Below are 17,313 nucleotides of genomic sequence, written 5' to 3'. Positions count from 1 at the left end.
TAACTAAAAAACTTTGGTTTCCAGATAAGTGAGACACTTATGATTCAGGACTTTTGTGTGTTATGAATACGTCCTACATTTGTGTTTTTTTTACAAGATATTTATTCGAAGTTAAATAAAAGTGTGAATAAAAATAAAAAAACATTATCGATTAAATATTACAGCACAAATGATTGCTTTAGATAAACAGCATCAGCCTCCAGTAAAGCTCCAGTAAAAACTCTTTGGCCCATGGAGAGCTGTGCAACCTTTCAGAGGTTTTAACCACCTTATTTAAAATTCTGTGCAATACTTTGACCTTATAATGTCTTGTCTCAAACTGACAAAGTCTAACCAGGTACTTTTCTTTTCTGACAGTCAACCTTTCACACACCTGTGCCAGCTCCGAGCCTGACCCCTCCCAGGAAGACATTGCTGGCCAGGGCTTCTTTGTCCCACACGGTGAGCTCCAGGCAGACGTTGTTGAGGTCTCCTGGCTGCAGCCCGCAGTAGGTAAAGGTGTGGTTCCACTGCGGGTTCACAGTGCGTCGCTCCACCACCGTCTTGTGCTTGGTTGACTTGTTGCTGTCAGGGAGGAGGTACCTGGGGGAAATAATACAACTTTACTTTACAATAGTCAGGTTGGGTTTTGTGTGGTACAGCCCCCCACCCATGATTTGTGTTGTCATGTTTTAGTAATTTTACAAATGTACCCCTAATATTTAAAACTGTTCCCCAGTCTCACCCTTTCACAAAAGGATCTGAAGTGCCTCCAGACTTGACAGCAGTTAGATTTTTGGCTCCTTTGACCAGGAGCTCAACCATGCCCCCTTTAGGCAGAGTGAAGCTGCTCTTCTTGCTTTTCAGGAACCCTTTCTTCACTGAGGGAGAAGTAAAGCAGACAGGCAAAAAGAATAAACTATCTGCAATTTCAAAGATTTTGGTTTATTTACGTAACACTTAAGAAACAAAACAAGTTTGTAGTAAAGGGCTTTGTATATGAGGAAACGTATGCACACAGACATTCACATCATGTTGAAGGAGCCAAGCACATACAATCATGTCATGACATGTACTGTTCAGGAGTCAACAAAACCATAAATGAATAAATAAGTTAGAAATAAATTAAACCCATGGACACATAATCAAAGACAAAAACAGAATCAAAGACAAAAACAACTACAACTGTATGTAAGACAATAAAAATAGTCAGGAAAATAATAAGATGAATAAATCATTTGCTAATGCTTTATAAATTAGTTATTAGCTATAAATAGGAAAATGTTTTTGATCTTGTGTTTGCAAAAAAATCCCACTGGCTCCTGTTTGGTAATAATGCAGTGGTAACAATGTAGTTATAAATCCATTAATTAACAGTATCGGTCAGTTTGTAATAAGCCATCAAGTCTGCAGTTATACATGATAATAAGTGTTTTAATTTTGAAGTCTGCCGTTGTTAGTGTTGATAAGTTGTTAATAAATAATGTTTAGTCCAGATTGTCATTTCTTTTAGAAATAAGTGGTAAAATGAATCAGTCAAAAGTTATTTTTCACAACACACAAAAATCTGTTGTAAATAATGGCTAATAAGTCATCTATAAAGTAATCATGTATTAACATTTAATTAAGCCATTAGTTAGAACTTATGTAACAGGTGCCTTATTGGAAAGTACAAAAAAAGCTCAGATCAGATCAGAGTTACATCTGAAGAACAAAAAAAGCTTTTGGACAATGTGGTCTATTTTTTACGTCTCGACCGCAGTCTAGCAGTAGCAAAACTACAATAATTAGAGACAGGGAATACAATTCTCCGAAATTGTAACATTATATTGTGCATACACATTTTTCTTTTTTAGATCAGATAGGGGAAAGAAGTGCTTAGTTTAAGATGAAACTCTGAATTAGGAAAAATATATATATTTAACATTTAATTTATTTTATTTATTTAATGTTAACCAGCAGCCTTCCAATGGTAGGTCACTCATTATTACAAACTCATGTTGTGTAGGCAAAGATTGGTCAAACCCACAAAACTTTATGTAAAGGTCTAGTAGAGATCTGAATGACTCCAAATACACTGTCATTCTGAGTTTTGGGGAAATAAATATATAATGATCTGTCCATCTATTAAGGTAATTATTCGAGCAGTTTGTTTCACCTCTTTTAAAAAACACAATATTAGTTAGAACATGATATACAATGATATCATGTTCTTGGTCATCACAGTTATGAATGTACCTTGTACTTGGTCCAGCGGCAGCATGAGGTTCTTCTCTGCAGGTATGTACTTCAATACGACAGTCAGTTCTCCTTTATACTGCATTGTGGAGTCTATATTGTTCTCCACCTACACACACATTCACAATCATCGTCTTTGTGTGTGTTTGTATAACGTAGAAAAAGAAGAAAACATGTGTGACAACATGCTTATTCTGGTTCCTACCTTGGGCTGCAAGGCGTACCACTCCTCTATCTGGGAATCAAACTCCCAGGAGTCAAAGGTCAGCTCCACCTCTCCCAGGAAGCTGTTGTGTCCAAACCGGTCGTGGTGCCACACGGAGACCTGCAGGGTTCGTGTCTCCAGTTGCGTGTGGCTGATCACGTACTGCACATCACAGGAAAATCATGAGAGTAATTAACAATTCAAGTTTTGAATTCAGCAATTCGAGTTCACAGAATAACCATTGCAAGTTTGTTGAGTTTTCCAGCTACTGACCCTCAGGTTCTCATTGAAAACAGGGTTAATGGTGTTGGGCTTGATGCTCGTCTTCCTCTTGCTCTGTCTTGACATATCTGGCATCAGGTAAGTCTTTACATAACTGTCATGAAAAAGACACAGTGACTCAGTCGGCTCCATAGGAAGAGATGGACATTATTTGTTCTTGTTTATACCAACATGAAATATCAGCTACCCCTGATTTATTAGAGAAGATACTAGTCTGAACAAGTAAATATAACACAACTATTGACAGTAACATTTACTGGAAAATTAATATTAGCTATAAAAAACAACCAAAGCACTGAAAACCAACTTGAATACTCTGACATTTTAGAAAATGTATTTCTTTTGCTTTTTTACCAGGAGTTAGATGAAGAGGTTGATATTAATTTTATCTAGAGGTAATTGTTTAGTTATACAGCCTAACTCCATCAAAGGTGCCATCTACAAAAGCTGAAATGTTTTCTTTAGGTTTATGTGTATTTAGCATGTGAAGAAACAGACAACATTGTCAGTTAATAAGTTATTTTTTGTTTTGCCACCACTTCCTAATACGTCACCCTTCATAAATGTTTTATCAGTTTTAACAAATGGATGGGGTTGGCTGAACTACTTAACAACTTTTTATTATTTACAACTGTTTATTATACTACTTATTTGCAACTGCAGACTAGATGGCTTTTTAGAAATGGAGAAAATTAAGGAATTGATCAATATTGACTCACCAGCAAGAAAAGAATTTCAGAACCTGGCAACCAAAGGGTTGCTCTTATTGTTGGCTTATAATAACTGATAAAGCAACAGTAAACATATAAACCAAGAATCATGATAAAATAATAATCTGATCATATTACATCCGCTGATCTGCTGACGCGCGATAAGTTTAAAGCTCCAAAAAAAGCTAATACAGTAAGTGAAACTTGAGTTGGGATTGGTTTTGTCAAGCTAATATTTCCAAGGTAAAAAATAAACAAACCCTTAATAAAGTGTGCCTTATTAGTTTTGCCATTGCTTCTTGACTAATAACAGCAGAGTACACTGACTTAAATGACTGACATCATAGTGAAGTTATTAGCTTAGCTAAAAACCCAGGTGACTCTTGGATGCATTCTCTTGATAGCTAAGATATGAAACAAAGTTGTTGGAAGGTCTAAATGTTTTCTGGAGGCTGTTTCCCTATGTTTTCTGTTTTTGTGCTAAGCTAAGCTAAAACCATCCTGGACCCATCTCGCTACTTAACTCACAGAAAATAAAACTCCCATATTAACATTTAACATCTAACTCGAACCGCGAGTATTTCCCAGCATGTAGGTGTATTCCTTCAAGAAGAATGATGGTCACACATACTTAGCCCTCCCAATGGCAGATAAGCTCTTATTATCTGGGTATCTGTGTGTGTGTGTGTGTGTGTGTGTGTGTGTGTGTGTGTGTGTGTGTGTGTGTGTGTGTGTGTGTGTGTTTTTTTGCACTCTTACGTGTCTGTGCGTTGCCTCTTCTCATCTCCTGTTGCCAGGTTGTGACACTCTTTCACCAGGACGTTGAGAGCCCCGGTTTTGTAGCTGTAGCTGATGTTCAGCAGGATCTCGCCGCTCACCCGGGCGTTGCCATAGTCACCAGTCTCACTGTACATGCTCATCATGCTGTTTATACTACTCTGTTGGGAAAAAGCCGGAGATAAGGGAGGTGGAGAGGTGAGAGGGGGAGAAGGTCAAAGGATGAAAAGAGAGTTCAAGAGGTGAGAAAAGAAAACATGACATGAGGTATCTACAACTATAAAGCAAGGAATCTCTGTGTGTCTGTTAGTCCTTTGCACAACTCGAGAACCGTTCATCTGATTCACACTAACACGCGACATGTTCAATATGAATAAACTTTGAATGAACAAGCGACCAGCTGTGTGCAGAAGTGGGGCAGGGCTTCAGGGTTCTGCAGAGTCGAGCATGTTGTCTGCAGCGGTTTACAGCTACTTATACCGCAGTGGTTACAGTATGTCATAGCAAGTGACTTATGCTGCGTTCCAGACACAATTTTTAGCCCGTAAGTTACGACTTCAAGTCACGACTCACGACTTGGTAGCGTTCCAGGCAAAGTCACCACAAACCCTTCTAGCTAGCGTTAGCTAGCGGCTACTTAACGTTGACGTTAGCTAGCGCTAGCTGATACTAGCGATTGCTAGTCGGCGACATATTTTGGGCTTCATTTAATAAACATAACCTGTAGTAGTACACAACCGTATGTGTATTGTTTTACAATGTGCGGAATTACTTTATGTTGCCTATTTATGTATATTTATTTCCATTTCTCACTGTTAATCACCGGCGTCTGTACAGCATCAACAGGGGTCGCCATTGTTGTTTATGTGCGTGTCGCAAAAACTGTAACTGGGAGTACAACGATCTGGTACGAGTTCACGAGCAGTAAGTTACGGGTTTGACTGCCGTTCCAGGGCACTTTCACGGGTAGAAGGTTGTGAAAACATGCGTTACGGGTTGCCTGGAACGCAGCATTATACTCCTAGCCTGGAAATTAGTACCTCCAGTAAGTGCATTGCCCCGGGGTATCTGACCACCTTGCAGTTGGGCGACTGTGGCTCAGGCGGTAGAGCAGTGGTCTCCCAATCGGAAGGTCGATCCCTGTCCCCTGCAGTCTACATGTCAAAGTGTCCTTGGGTGTGTGAATGTGCATGAATGTTTATCTGATAAGCAAATGGCGCCTTGTATGGTAGCCTTGGCCACCAATGTATGACTGTGTGTGTGAATGGTGCCTGTAGTTTGAAAAATGCAGTTCACTTTTGCTGCTGGATGCTGGATATACTACCGTTACAACCAAACTCTTCTTCACTTCCCTGGAGTCAACAAGCACGACTTGAGTATATGACGCAGCTATGTCATGGCAGGGGTATTACTCAGGACCCAAGGGAGCGCAGTGTCGAGTGTGAAGATGTTTAGCTGAGCGGTTCTCGAGAAAGCTGCAAAACCACAGCCCAAGCAATGAGGCCGATCCGAACAGGCATGTTTTGAACAGGCACTGCACTAGTAAAGCATGAAAGAGAGACTGGGTAAGATAAAGAAAACAACATCTATGGTATTACATAACGCTGATGAAATATGGTAAAACAGTTGCAGCCCTTTATGAACTTGAATATGTAGCAATACATGGTAATGTTAAATGTTAGGCTCATTCCATTAAAAAATATACATTGCTACAACTGCATCCCAACAAGGTTGTAAACTGTAGAAAAGATTCAGTGGCCTACTGGACACAGGGAGGTGAGGGTACTCTAGTATAAAGGACATAATCAAAGAGCACTGCAGCTTAGTGAAGCTTGCCTGGATGAATAGGTTTTAAGCATGTAAAAAGATGCACTTTTGACCAAAATCCAACAATTCTGGATAGATTCACTGTTATATTGTGCATGTCACAGGTTTGTAGTTGTATTATGTCCAAAAATAAGGCACTATCTGTGTTACTGGGTCTTGAAAGTAAAAATGATGGGGTGAACTGTAAATTATTCCTTTTCAGGAATGAGTGACAGAGTTTGGAAAGGTGACTTTATGTGAAAGAATGAGTAATAGAGCAAAAACTTGACTAGATTATATCTTTTATGAATTAACACATTAAATGATGAGGTGGAAGCACATTAGTGACACTGATTTTCATGTGGGATTTATGCTTTTATAGTTTCTCTTAGTATAAAATGTTTATTTCTTTTCTTTATCTCTATTTTTCTAACAATGACACTTTGACTGTTTCAATATTTTGGTCAAGCCCTCTTGTTTCTGCAAGTGGGAAGTGGACAATGGAGAAGTTGGGGATTAAACAAAATAGGCTGTATTTTTGCATTGTATTACCATTGTTGATGTTTTGGTTAGAAAGCAAAACAAAAACTGCAGTTAGGACTGAAACTAATGATCATTCTCATCGATCAACCTGCCATTTATTTTATTGATTAACATATTTATCGTTTTGGCTTTTGAAATGTCAGAATGGTGAAAAATGCCTGTCACAGTTTTAACATCCAAAGTGAACTTTATGTTGACTGTCAAACAGTGAGTGACCTGTTTGGCTGCATCTCCTGAGTTTCATAGATTGCCAAATTAGAGAGCTTAATGAGCACATTTTGCCTCCTCATATTGTGCACGTGCAAACATATTTCATGAAAAAAGACTCCAAATCGTTAACAACTACAGCAGGTAATTTTGCCTTGCACACATGACTGTTGTAGCTCTGGACAGGATTTAACTGGTATAATCCACTGATAATAATAATGCTGTCTGGAGAGCACTGAGGGAAAAAAGCCAGAGTTGAACAACACTGTGCTACTTCTCCTGGAAAGTCTACCCACTTATATCCTGCTGGGAGCCAGTGTGATTAATGACTTAAAGTTGAATGTGTGTGACTTAATGGAAATAGATGTAGCTACCATCACATTAAAACAAAGCAAGTATGAGCACAGACTCAACATACGGGTAAATTTAGGAAAACTCAGTATACACGAATTAATGTTATATGCAATGTTTGTGCTCTGGTGCTTTACTGCTGCATTCCTACTATTTTATAATGTAGTGGTGAATATAAATGCATGCAGAAATGTTGAAGGGGAGACTTACAGTCTCAGCATCTGAGTCGGGGACATTGAGGTACCCCCACCTTCTCTCTGAGCCAGGGGTGGAAGACTAGCAGCAGATTCATTTATGAGATAAATGGGGGGAAGGAAGGAAGGAAGGAAGGAAGGAAGGAAGGAAGGAAAAAGAGAAGAAGGAGAGAGATCTGAGCTCTTTGATATGTTAGTGATCAAGGCAGACCCTGAGCACAGACCCCCTCGGCCCCCGAGGAGGAACTGCAGAAACCCTGTCTACAGCAGCACAGCAAGAAACCACATTACACACTGTTACCATGGTGATTATCAGATCAAACCACAGAGATTTCAACTCATCTGGACACACACACGCGTGCGCGCGAGCGAGCGTACACACACGCACACGCACACGCACACACACACACACACACACACACACACACACACAGGGCAACAGTCAGAACGAAGAAGAATTGTAGTTCCTCTTTGACTTTTACTGTCTATGAAATCATTTAATTTGTCCACTACTTGCCACAGCTGTTATACTTGTAACAGTAAAACTGAATTGATAGAATATAAAAAGGTTTCTCTAAAGCTTGAAAAACAAGTAAACAGCACTGTTAAAGAAATGGCACTAATACTACTTCAGTTGTGGTTTCATTATCTATCTGCAGCCCTCCATGAGGTGAATCATGCAACAGCGGGCTGAGTATATTAGAGCTTGATTCAACGGGCAGACTCAACTATCTGCATAATGTCCCTCATCACCTCCTTCCACTTCCATTCATACTGAAAACAGCAGCTCAGTGACGACTGTTAATCATGACAGGCAGGATGTCTGTCTCACATGTTTCCAAATGCAGTTCTCAAATCACACACACACACACACACACACACACACACACACACACACACACACACACACACACACACACACACACACACACACACACACACACACACACACACACACACACACACACACACACACACACAAAATGAGCATAGTATGACTGAACATGGTTATTTAGACCATTTGAATAACTGGCTTTTCTGCCAGACTAAGTACTTTATAGTTGGTTGTGAGAAAATAACATGTATGACCAAGTCAACTGTGCTCAAGGTAAACTCAAGTGTAAACATGGGAAATCAAGTCAAGTAAAAAAGGGGGCCAATTTAAGATGAACAGAACTGACAAGAACTGACATACAGACACATCAGCAATCCTTTGGCACAAAAATCTGCATAGCTAGATACCTAGGGGGTAGGTGAGATAATGTATGTGCTAAACTACCTTATACATACACTAGATTAACCTACATTAAACTATGTTTCTGCAACATGTTATTCACACTCACACACACAACAGAAATTCTTCAAATTATCATACAAGTCAAGTTAGTTTATGTAAATGCTGCAGGTTTCCTAAACGTGCAGCAACAGAGGAAGGTGTTTGCGACCCAAGCTGTTCCCAAAGTTCACACTACTGTATGTTTACCATAGATGTTTACACAGTCAACCACAGAACATAGACGCCCGACTCACGTATCAGGTGATGGTGATAGTATATATGCACAGGTACATGTTTGTCCTGTGTGTGAAGATACAGAACTTCCCAGAATATGTTTGATATTTTTGTGTTTGTACTAGCTTTGACATGGGTGTTACCGTTGACACCGCGCTGCTTAGGCGTCGGTTGGCAGTCTTGCTGTGAGCCGACATCAGGGCATCGATGTCTTCCTCCGCATCCTCATCAGAAAACTCCTGCGGATGACAGCATTCAGATCTAATCAAAAGGGAGATGGCATCTGGGAAGCTGGCCAAAGAGTCTTTGGAGGTTGCACAGTTTTCCACACAGAGCTGCCTGTGTGGGTGGATGCCGGCCAGCTTCCATAAATTCGACCAGACAAGTCAGAATAGAGTGTGGTAATTTGTTTATTTCTCACACGCAAAATCACAATGTCATTGGGTTTGCAGTAAAGTTCTGAGCATGAATGAATGAGTAAAAGAAATTGTGTGTGTGTCCGAGTGCCCGGGCTTTGAATGCAAATAAGAAAGTAAACACAGAGCCAAAGCAGCCCTATACTGACAATCAGATCCTCCACCTGTTTTCAGCCTACAGCCATTTAGATGCTCATCATGCTTTTTGAAGTGAGCTCTAAAGTGAAATTAACATTCAGCCCCACATCTGATGCATCACGTTGAGTTTATTAGCCCACAGATCCTGAGCTCAATATGGACACACAGTATAGTAGATGTATGTATTAAAAGGCAGGCTGTGTGCTTTTTTCTGTGATTGTGTTCCTGTGGTGAATTTGTTGCAGAAACCAAATATGTGATCAGTGTGCAGGTATACAGCTGAAGGAGGAAGAAGGAAGGGGTGATGCTGCTTACCGCTTTGTTGAGCCTGGGGACTGAATGGCTCCTGAGACTGAGGGCGTCGTCACTGGGTTCAGAACCAGGAGCTGACAGGTCCATCTCTGAGCGACTGTGATCTACGTAGTGCAGGGAGGGAGATGGGGGATTCAGAGGAGGAGTGAGAAAAAAAACAAGTAGTTTAAAAGATGCTGTTTGAAGGGAGTGAGGGACCGGAAGGCAAACACAGACACAGTACAGACGGACAATAAAAAAAGAGGGTAGAAACTAATTATTATCACCATGTTGTCTCCTTGGACATTGTTTAGTCTCCATATAATGGTAACAACAAAGATGTTTGTACCTAATGAGCAAGAAATGTAGCTCAAAGTGCTTCACATTAAGAGTAAACTGAACAATTGTAGTTATGACGAAAATATAGAAACCATCTCTCATGTCTTTTCGTTAAATTTGTTGCTACAGTCGGAAGCAGGTGCAGATTACCTTTGAAAATTCATAGTCATTTTTGAGAGTGGAAGAAAAAAGCTGCCTCTCATTTCTTGCAGGTAACCATTGATTTTGCTGAAATAACAAGACTTTTAGGATGAGGACTAACTTTTTGAATTAATAGAAAAATTAAGGGATATTTGGCACTAAACACCTTATTCTAACATTAAAGGGCTTGGTATTTTGTTTCGGGGGTTGATAAAGGAGTAATTTGTGGTATTTTAAGGGACTCTTAGTTAGCTGGACAAGCTAACGATTGCAGTTTATTGTTATTTAGTTTATCCATTCCTTGCACTTTGCTTTGTTTTACTTTTTTATTGTTTGCTTGTGTTTTTGGTTTAAAAAGGGAATGCTGGAAGGCATACTTTGGAGATAGTCAGCAACGCAGTCTATATGCTAAGCAAATAATAGCACACGGCTCTAGCACCATACTAAAGGTAGGTTTATGGTCACGGTGGTGTTCCCGGCGCGAGGTGCGCGAGCCATAAGATGAGGTACAGGTACAGGTACAGTACAGGTACATTGCACATTTTTTGGTGCGTATCTCTCAGAGTCAAACTTTGTAAAGAAAAAAAGGCAAAGACGGACGCAATGTAAATGTAAAAACAAAAAAGATGTACACACTATATACACCATCTACACACATATACAAATATAAATATACACACTGAATTATTGCCATGGATTATTTTGAGTTATTGCACATTAATTTATTTGAAGTGTAAATAGGCTTAAATATTTTGAAACAGTGAGCATCAGAGCATGAAGATCTGAGGACTCCACCAGGGACAAACTGTATCTTTGGAGCACATCGACCATATAGTCAGGCACAAGCCATATGAATATAATTATAGAAAAGTACTGGGATGTTAAAAATCTATCCTAAAACTGGAAATTCAATGCTACCACCTTCAGTATATAAGTACAATACTGAAAATATGGTTTGACACATCTGCAGGCATGAGTGGAGATTCTCGACACTAATCAGAGCCATTTAAAAAAGTCTTGACACACTTCTTAGCAGCTGTTACTAGTGGATATACAGGGTCTGAAACTGAGAGAGACAAAGTGGAGGAGATTATACTTTAAAAAGGAAAGGGGAGAGTTCAACACATGAAGAACAGCAGGCAGTGACAGGGGTGTAAGTTAATAGTGTTATTTATGAAGACGTGACATCTGCTCCCGACAGAAGGAGAATTTCGTCCTTTACGAGGTGCTGAGTTGAAGAGCAGCTGAGTATTTTTGCACTGCTCTGGTTAGTCTGTCACCTTTAATAGGATACTGCTGAAACTCAATTCAGATATGAACAATGTTTGTGTGTGAGCTGTGAAGCTGAGACAACAGCATGCCACTTCAATGTGAAGCAAAAAAGCAAAGTGTTTGTTGCACTGGAGGTACCTGATGAAACTGAGGCCCTGGACACAGAAATGGTTGGGGCGTCCGAATTTGTCCTGTGATGGCCTGTAGCTTTTTTCTCAGGCGCACTGTCACTGGAGTGTACACTGGCAATGCTCTCCGCTCCGTCAGGCTGCATGCAAACCCATATCCAACACAAAATTAAATTGTTAAAATAACAATTTAATCTGCACAGTTTTCCCCAGTGTGTTGCTTTATGTGTGTATCAGTTGCTGACCCTGACCCTCCGGTTATCGCTCGTAATGGAGGATCCGTCCGGAGTTTGGGAACGCAGGTTGTTGGGTACCGTAGGCATCCCTGAGGACTCCAAGGCCACCGCACCACCCCTTAAAACCAGAAAGAAACCTGTCATCAACAAGTATTTTACACGCATGACATTCCCATCATGAATGAACATCACTTTAAGTCTTGCATAGTTGTGTAACACTTGTGGGAAGTAACCTGCCTGAGGCTCTTTGCCTGCATAAGGGGCTGTTTGTTATTTATTTCAGGGGCCACCAGAGGAGTTTTGGGATCTTTAGTTAAAATAGACCTGACCCTCCCTTCACCAGCAATACATTTTGGATGACCCACCAAAATAATTAGGAAAAAAGGGATGACCCTCCACAACAATTTATTGAATCCTTCTGTACTGGTTTGCACTTGGCAAAGATGTACAGATGCCCATTGTTTTTTTATAGCCATGACATACATGACTAAACCTCTGCATTCTGATCTTACGCATCACACTCCTCTGTTATGGTGTGGTGGCCATTTCAGTAGATTTACTCACTAACATTGTGGAAGCACAATAAGCAAGGAAACTAAATGCACACTTCCTGCATTACTGCATTACTTCAAATACTAAGTTACTCCTCTTGTAAACTAGTATTCACATGAAATAAAACAATAAAACATTGAGACCATTCAGCAAAGCACACTGGGTAATAAAAACATCAACATTGGTTGCTATGGACTCGTCACTAGGCTTCCTCAGTCATTTTATATTTTAGCATAGGTAAAGCTGCCGAAGCTGAACATTATCCAAAACTCATTTTTCAGACAAGCATCAATTTGGGAGCTTGCATGCTACCACTCCTTCCTTCTCAAATGCCTGTCGTTTATATATATATATATATATATATATATATATATATATATATATATATATATATATATATATATATATGGGCCGAGACTGAGGGAGCTACATGGAGCTACATGGATAAATATGCACCAAACAAGCCACTTTGAAATGTTGTTGTTCTCATGAATACAAAAGCTGGGTGACCCTCCCCCCTAGACTAAAAAACATTGGATGACCCTCCCATCAACAAAGAATAAAAAGACATGACCCTCCCCTATTTTCCTCCAGTGGTCCAATACCGAACGGTCCCTTAAACAAATAAGATTTACTCAAATATCAATAGATGCTTTAATGTGATTGAGCTTTTAATTACCGTCACTAACATCTCAATTGATTTTTCATTCTTTTTCTAAATATTTTGCCTTGATACCTGAAAGTGTTCACTTTTCAAACAGATATAACCCAGTTTTAAACTATGCCTTAATGAAAGTCTCTATTCACATTTTGAGGTTTCCTACTGTAAATACTGACACAAGGCTGCACCAGTGCTGATAGTTTCCAAAACGGTGTGAACTCTAATGGAGCTATGATATGATGTTAAATAAGTGTTTTTATTGTGCATTTTTCATCTTGTTTTAATTTATTCCTCAGTAGAGCATTGTTTATTGTGAATTTGAAATGTTAAATGTTTGTATGCAGTGGTATACAGTACACAGTTCAGTCTGTTTGTGGGTAGTGTGGATGGACACCTGTTTGAACGTGAAACACTCTGTACGCTATGAGCATCTCCATCCGAAGCAGATTTGACACTGACGCTGTCGACTCCGTTCTCCGGCTTTAAGGTCGGTCGGTAGCCTTTTTTATCCATCTTCATCCTTCTACACACACACACACACACACACACACACACACACACACACACACACACACACACACACACACACACACACACACACACACACACACACACACACACACCTCAACATCTACTGGATAGATTGGCACAACATTTGGTAAAGACATTCATGGTCCCAGGAGGATGAATCCTACTGACCTTGGTGACTCTCTGACCATGATATTGACATTTTTTTTAGTGAGATGTTTTGTGTGCTAATTTGAAAATATTAGAATGTTAACATTGCAAGAACTTTTTTTTATCTATTTGTCTTTTACAACTACACTTACATGATTGTCAAAAATTCTGCCATTTTTAATGCAGATTTAGATTCATATGCAGATTAAAATAAGTAAAATCTGTGCTTCCTTTTCTCTAAAATTGTGTACAGGGCGCAGTAACACAATTTGTTAATATTAAACATTCCTACAAACAAGACACGTTCAATAAAAATGTTTAATATTTCTTTTGTTTAAATAAGTCATGTTTGAATTTATTTTGTTTATTGAATTATTTCGAAAGTCTTCAGCAGCCACCACTCTGATAAAATAATCACAGCTTCTTGTTATTTTGAAGTTTTTTGTCTATGGCTTCTTTGTCTGAATCCCTGTGATGCCTTCAGGAACCATGAGAGTGCAGCCAAGATAAGGAGCGATGCTAGCAGGCACAATCCAATTACTGCTGTGTTGCATTGCTAAATGTATTTTAAAATGCATTCAGGGTGCCTGTAAAATCAAATGAGCATCCACCGGATCTTTTCTGATGCCTCGGTACTGAGGCAAGTCCTCAACACACTGCAGATTTCTTTCAAATGTGGCTTAAGATGATTTTATCCTGTCTGCTCTGTTTACTGCATATCTTGAATATTTCATGTGAGTAAACCCTATTAAATTCAGAATACATATGTGTTTGCATGAACATAAATTTATCTGATTTGTACTCTGCTTACCCTTTCCTCCTGGCACCATCCACAATGTTGAGTATTGCACTTCTGTTGGATTTCGGGGTGTCGGGTCTCTCTGACTCACAAGTGGCTGACTGGTTTTCTGTTGACTTTTTGTCTGGGACTGATGTCAAAAACATCAAGAATACATTAATACAATCTGCCTATATCTTACAGTACTCCACCTAATCATTATGGTTTGGGTAACAGAACATTAGTGGGGAAACTCACTGATTGGGCTACTCATGATTGTCTGTTTGATCACGTCACCACTTGGCACTCCCTGCTCAAAGCGCTTGGACCGCTCCTCTAGGAACCACTCTCCTGTTACCACCTTCAGCTCCCTGCAAACACACCATCCAGCTATTACTGGGAATTCAACGCCTCAACATACCTAAAGTATAAATGAAAAATCTACCAAAACTCTTAAATATCGTCAATCAGTGAGTAAGGGTTTCTGCAGTGTTCAAAAAGTTAAATGTAAGACTGTTAGACTTTTTTTTAAATATCATTCACAATGCAATTTAATACCTGTTTCACAGTTATACCGGCCAAAGTATGAACTCTATCAATCAAGTGCAAGAAGGTATTGACATCACATTGTTGTCAGTAATTTAGCTGTGTAACAATAATTCCTAATAATATCATTAAATAATCATTAAACAACAGAAAATGGATGGATTAACTAATACAAAAACAATCTTTATAAATATAATATGCAGTATTAATCTAAAAAACAATGTATATCTGTTTGATACCGACGCATACGTTTAAACAGTACACACAGAAAGGATGAAGCTTTGCATGGGTGTGTTTACTTCTGCTTTAGAACGTAACCACCGTAAAACAATCACAAAATAACATTTAGTTCCTCTGATTCATCTCTCTCGCTCTCTCTCTCTCTCTCTCTCATTCAATACAATAAAGTAAATTAATGTCATAAGGCCTTTTTTTGGGAGAAACTCAAAATTAATGTGAAAGAGTGATTGGTGTAACTACTTTCTCTCCTTTAGAGTTGTCTGCATACATGTAGGTGGAGAGAGCAAACACATTTGCATATTTCAGAGAGAGCAAGAGTTGAAAAAAGTGTTTTACTTGTTACTAAACTCACTCAAAAAAATATTGCGGTCACAGTGTGATTATTCAGACTAGCAGCGGTGGAGGACTTGGTATCTCTTCTATTTCTGGGATTGATTTTTTTTATTGTGTGTATGTTGAGTGTGAGTGTGCAAACTGATTGTAGAAAGAACCCACTGTTAATTGATTTTCATGAACAGACACAAAACCCTGATGTTCACCAGTAATGGTGTAGTTCGTTCCTAACAGGTCATTGTAGCAGAGCTGTAATATCTCACATCACTTCTTTGTCTAGAATATATAAACCAGTGGTCCCCGAAGTGGGTGCCATGGAAAAAGATTTGGTGTCATAAACCATCTGATCCAAACCATCTGGAGACCATTCCTCTTCTAAACAGTAAGCTGTTTTGGTCCCTGCAAGGCATCGCACTTACGAGATCTTGGCACAAACGTTACACCTCCACTGGCGTGCTTTGGGATTTGTTACACGGCAGTCGCTGCAGATGCGTAGCTGACACTCCTTGCAGAGATCTCCGCGGTCAAAGATGAGGCCCAAACTCTTCAGGCAGCGAGCGCACTGTCGCTCCCCCAGCTCCTGGGCTCGACGGGAACCTTTTCGTTTGATCTCCAGCAGCTCATTCTTCAACTTCCTGTAGGGTAGAAAAAAAGAAAACACGAAGCGACATAAAGAAAATTTAGCATGAGATGAGCGTGAGATGAGCGTGAGATGAGCATGAGATGAGCGTGAGTTGAGCGGTGATACTGAAGTCCTTACCGTATCCTTTTCTCCTCTCGTTTCCTCAATTTCTCATCTTTCTGCAGCACTTTCAGGATAATGTCTCTTTCATGTTCCAGCAGAAAGGAGAGGTTCAAATCCTCCCCGACCTGCTCCATTGGTCCCTCAGTCTACACTCGGCCAATTAAATCAGCCAAGCAGATGTATTGCATGGAAAAAGTCAGAAATAACTACATTTTGCTGCAAAGTGCTCCTCTTTCTGTTATGTTCCGCCTACGATTGGGTTGTTCTTTTAGAGCGGGCATAGTCTGAACTTTGTCCCTCCAGTGTTTCTTCCTCCGATCTTCTGTTTCTTGTGGAAGCTAACAAGAGGTGACCACTCTCAGGAAGCCTAGATGAGGTCAAACAGACACAAGGGGAAGTCAGTAAAACATGGCCGACATTAATAACTTAGAAAATGATGGGTTGTTAATTGAAGTGCTTGTCTTTTTCTAATGTAAAAAGCATTAAGTAAATTAATCTAATGATTTACAAGATTACAAGAGGAAGCACAAGTAATTGGTAGACATTTGACAGCTGCACAGCAGCTCAACAACCTCCCAATTAGGCTCCAAGCCTGACATTCATAGCACAACACTCCCATTTCTCAGCTTATATTACCAAAGCGCTATCTATCCCTGAAATTCATGACACGACTTGATCTAATTATCAGCACACCTGCATGACAGTTCACACATTATGTAATATTAAATTGGCAGATGCTTTTGTGCAAAGAGACTGACATTTTAGCTATGTGAGTGGCGTGGCTCTAGGGATGGAAATGTCAGTCTGTCGTTCCTCGTCTTTGGTCCAGACTGATATATTTCAACAACTGCTGGATGGATCGCCATGGAAATTGATAGAAATATCCATTCCCTGCCCAGGATGATGTTTAATACTTTGGGGATCCTTTAACTTTTTCATCTTAACCATCAGCAGTTTCAAATTTCAATTTGTCCAATACTTTATTTAATGACTCAATACTTGCATGCTAACACACTA

General features: G+C 39.6%; 1 protein-coding gene across 2 annotated transcripts in view; it reads right to left on the bottom strand.

Moving 5' to 3' along the window:
* The window catches only part of sytl5 (synaptotagmin-like 5), a 37,521-nt gene that overhangs the window by 1,348 nt on the left and 18,860 nt on the right, over positions 1 to 17,313 (bottom strand). Inside the window, exons 2-16 of one of the 2 annotated variants that reach the window (XM_078262123.1) lie at positions 16,312 to 16,663; positions 15,971 to 16,186; positions 14,691 to 14,803; positions 14,466 to 14,583; positions 13,371 to 13,499; positions 11,773 to 11,881; positions 11,538 to 11,667; positions 9,672 to 9,772; positions 8,946 to 9,041; positions 4,174 to 4,352; positions 2,696 to 2,798; positions 2,423 to 2,584; positions 2,218 to 2,326; positions 725 to 860; positions 374 to 582 (exon numbers count right to left, since the gene is read on the bottom strand). In XM_078262123.1, coding sequence (XP_078118249.1) covers positions 374 to 582; positions 725 to 860; positions 2,218 to 2,326; positions 2,423 to 2,584; positions 2,696 to 2,798; positions 4,174 to 4,352; positions 8,946 to 9,041; positions 9,672 to 9,772; positions 11,538 to 11,667; positions 11,773 to 11,881; positions 13,371 to 13,499; positions 14,466 to 14,583; positions 14,691 to 14,803; positions 15,971 to 16,186; positions 16,312 to 16,430 — 2,029 coding nt within the window. In that variant the 5' untranslated portion in view covers positions 16,431 to 16,663. The remainder of the gene's footprint in view (positions 1 to 373; positions 583 to 724; positions 861 to 2,217; positions 2,327 to 2,422; positions 2,585 to 2,695; positions 2,799 to 4,173; positions 4,353 to 8,945; positions 9,042 to 9,671; positions 9,773 to 11,537; positions 11,668 to 11,772; positions 11,882 to 13,370; positions 13,500 to 14,465; positions 14,584 to 14,690; positions 14,804 to 15,970; positions 16,187 to 16,311; positions 16,664 to 17,313) is intronic. The other variant, XM_078262124.1, reaches the window with a different exon arrangement.

This window comes from Sander vitreus, chromosome 11 (genome assembly GCF_031162955.1).
Source record: "Sander vitreus isolate 19-12246 chromosome 11, sanVit1, whole genome shotgun sequence".
NCBI lineage: Eukaryota > Metazoa > Chordata > Actinopteri > Perciformes > Percidae > Sander > Sander vitreus.
The sequence above is the reverse complement of the archived record's forward strand: the minus strand, read 5'-3'. Positions and strand labels throughout refer to the sequence as shown.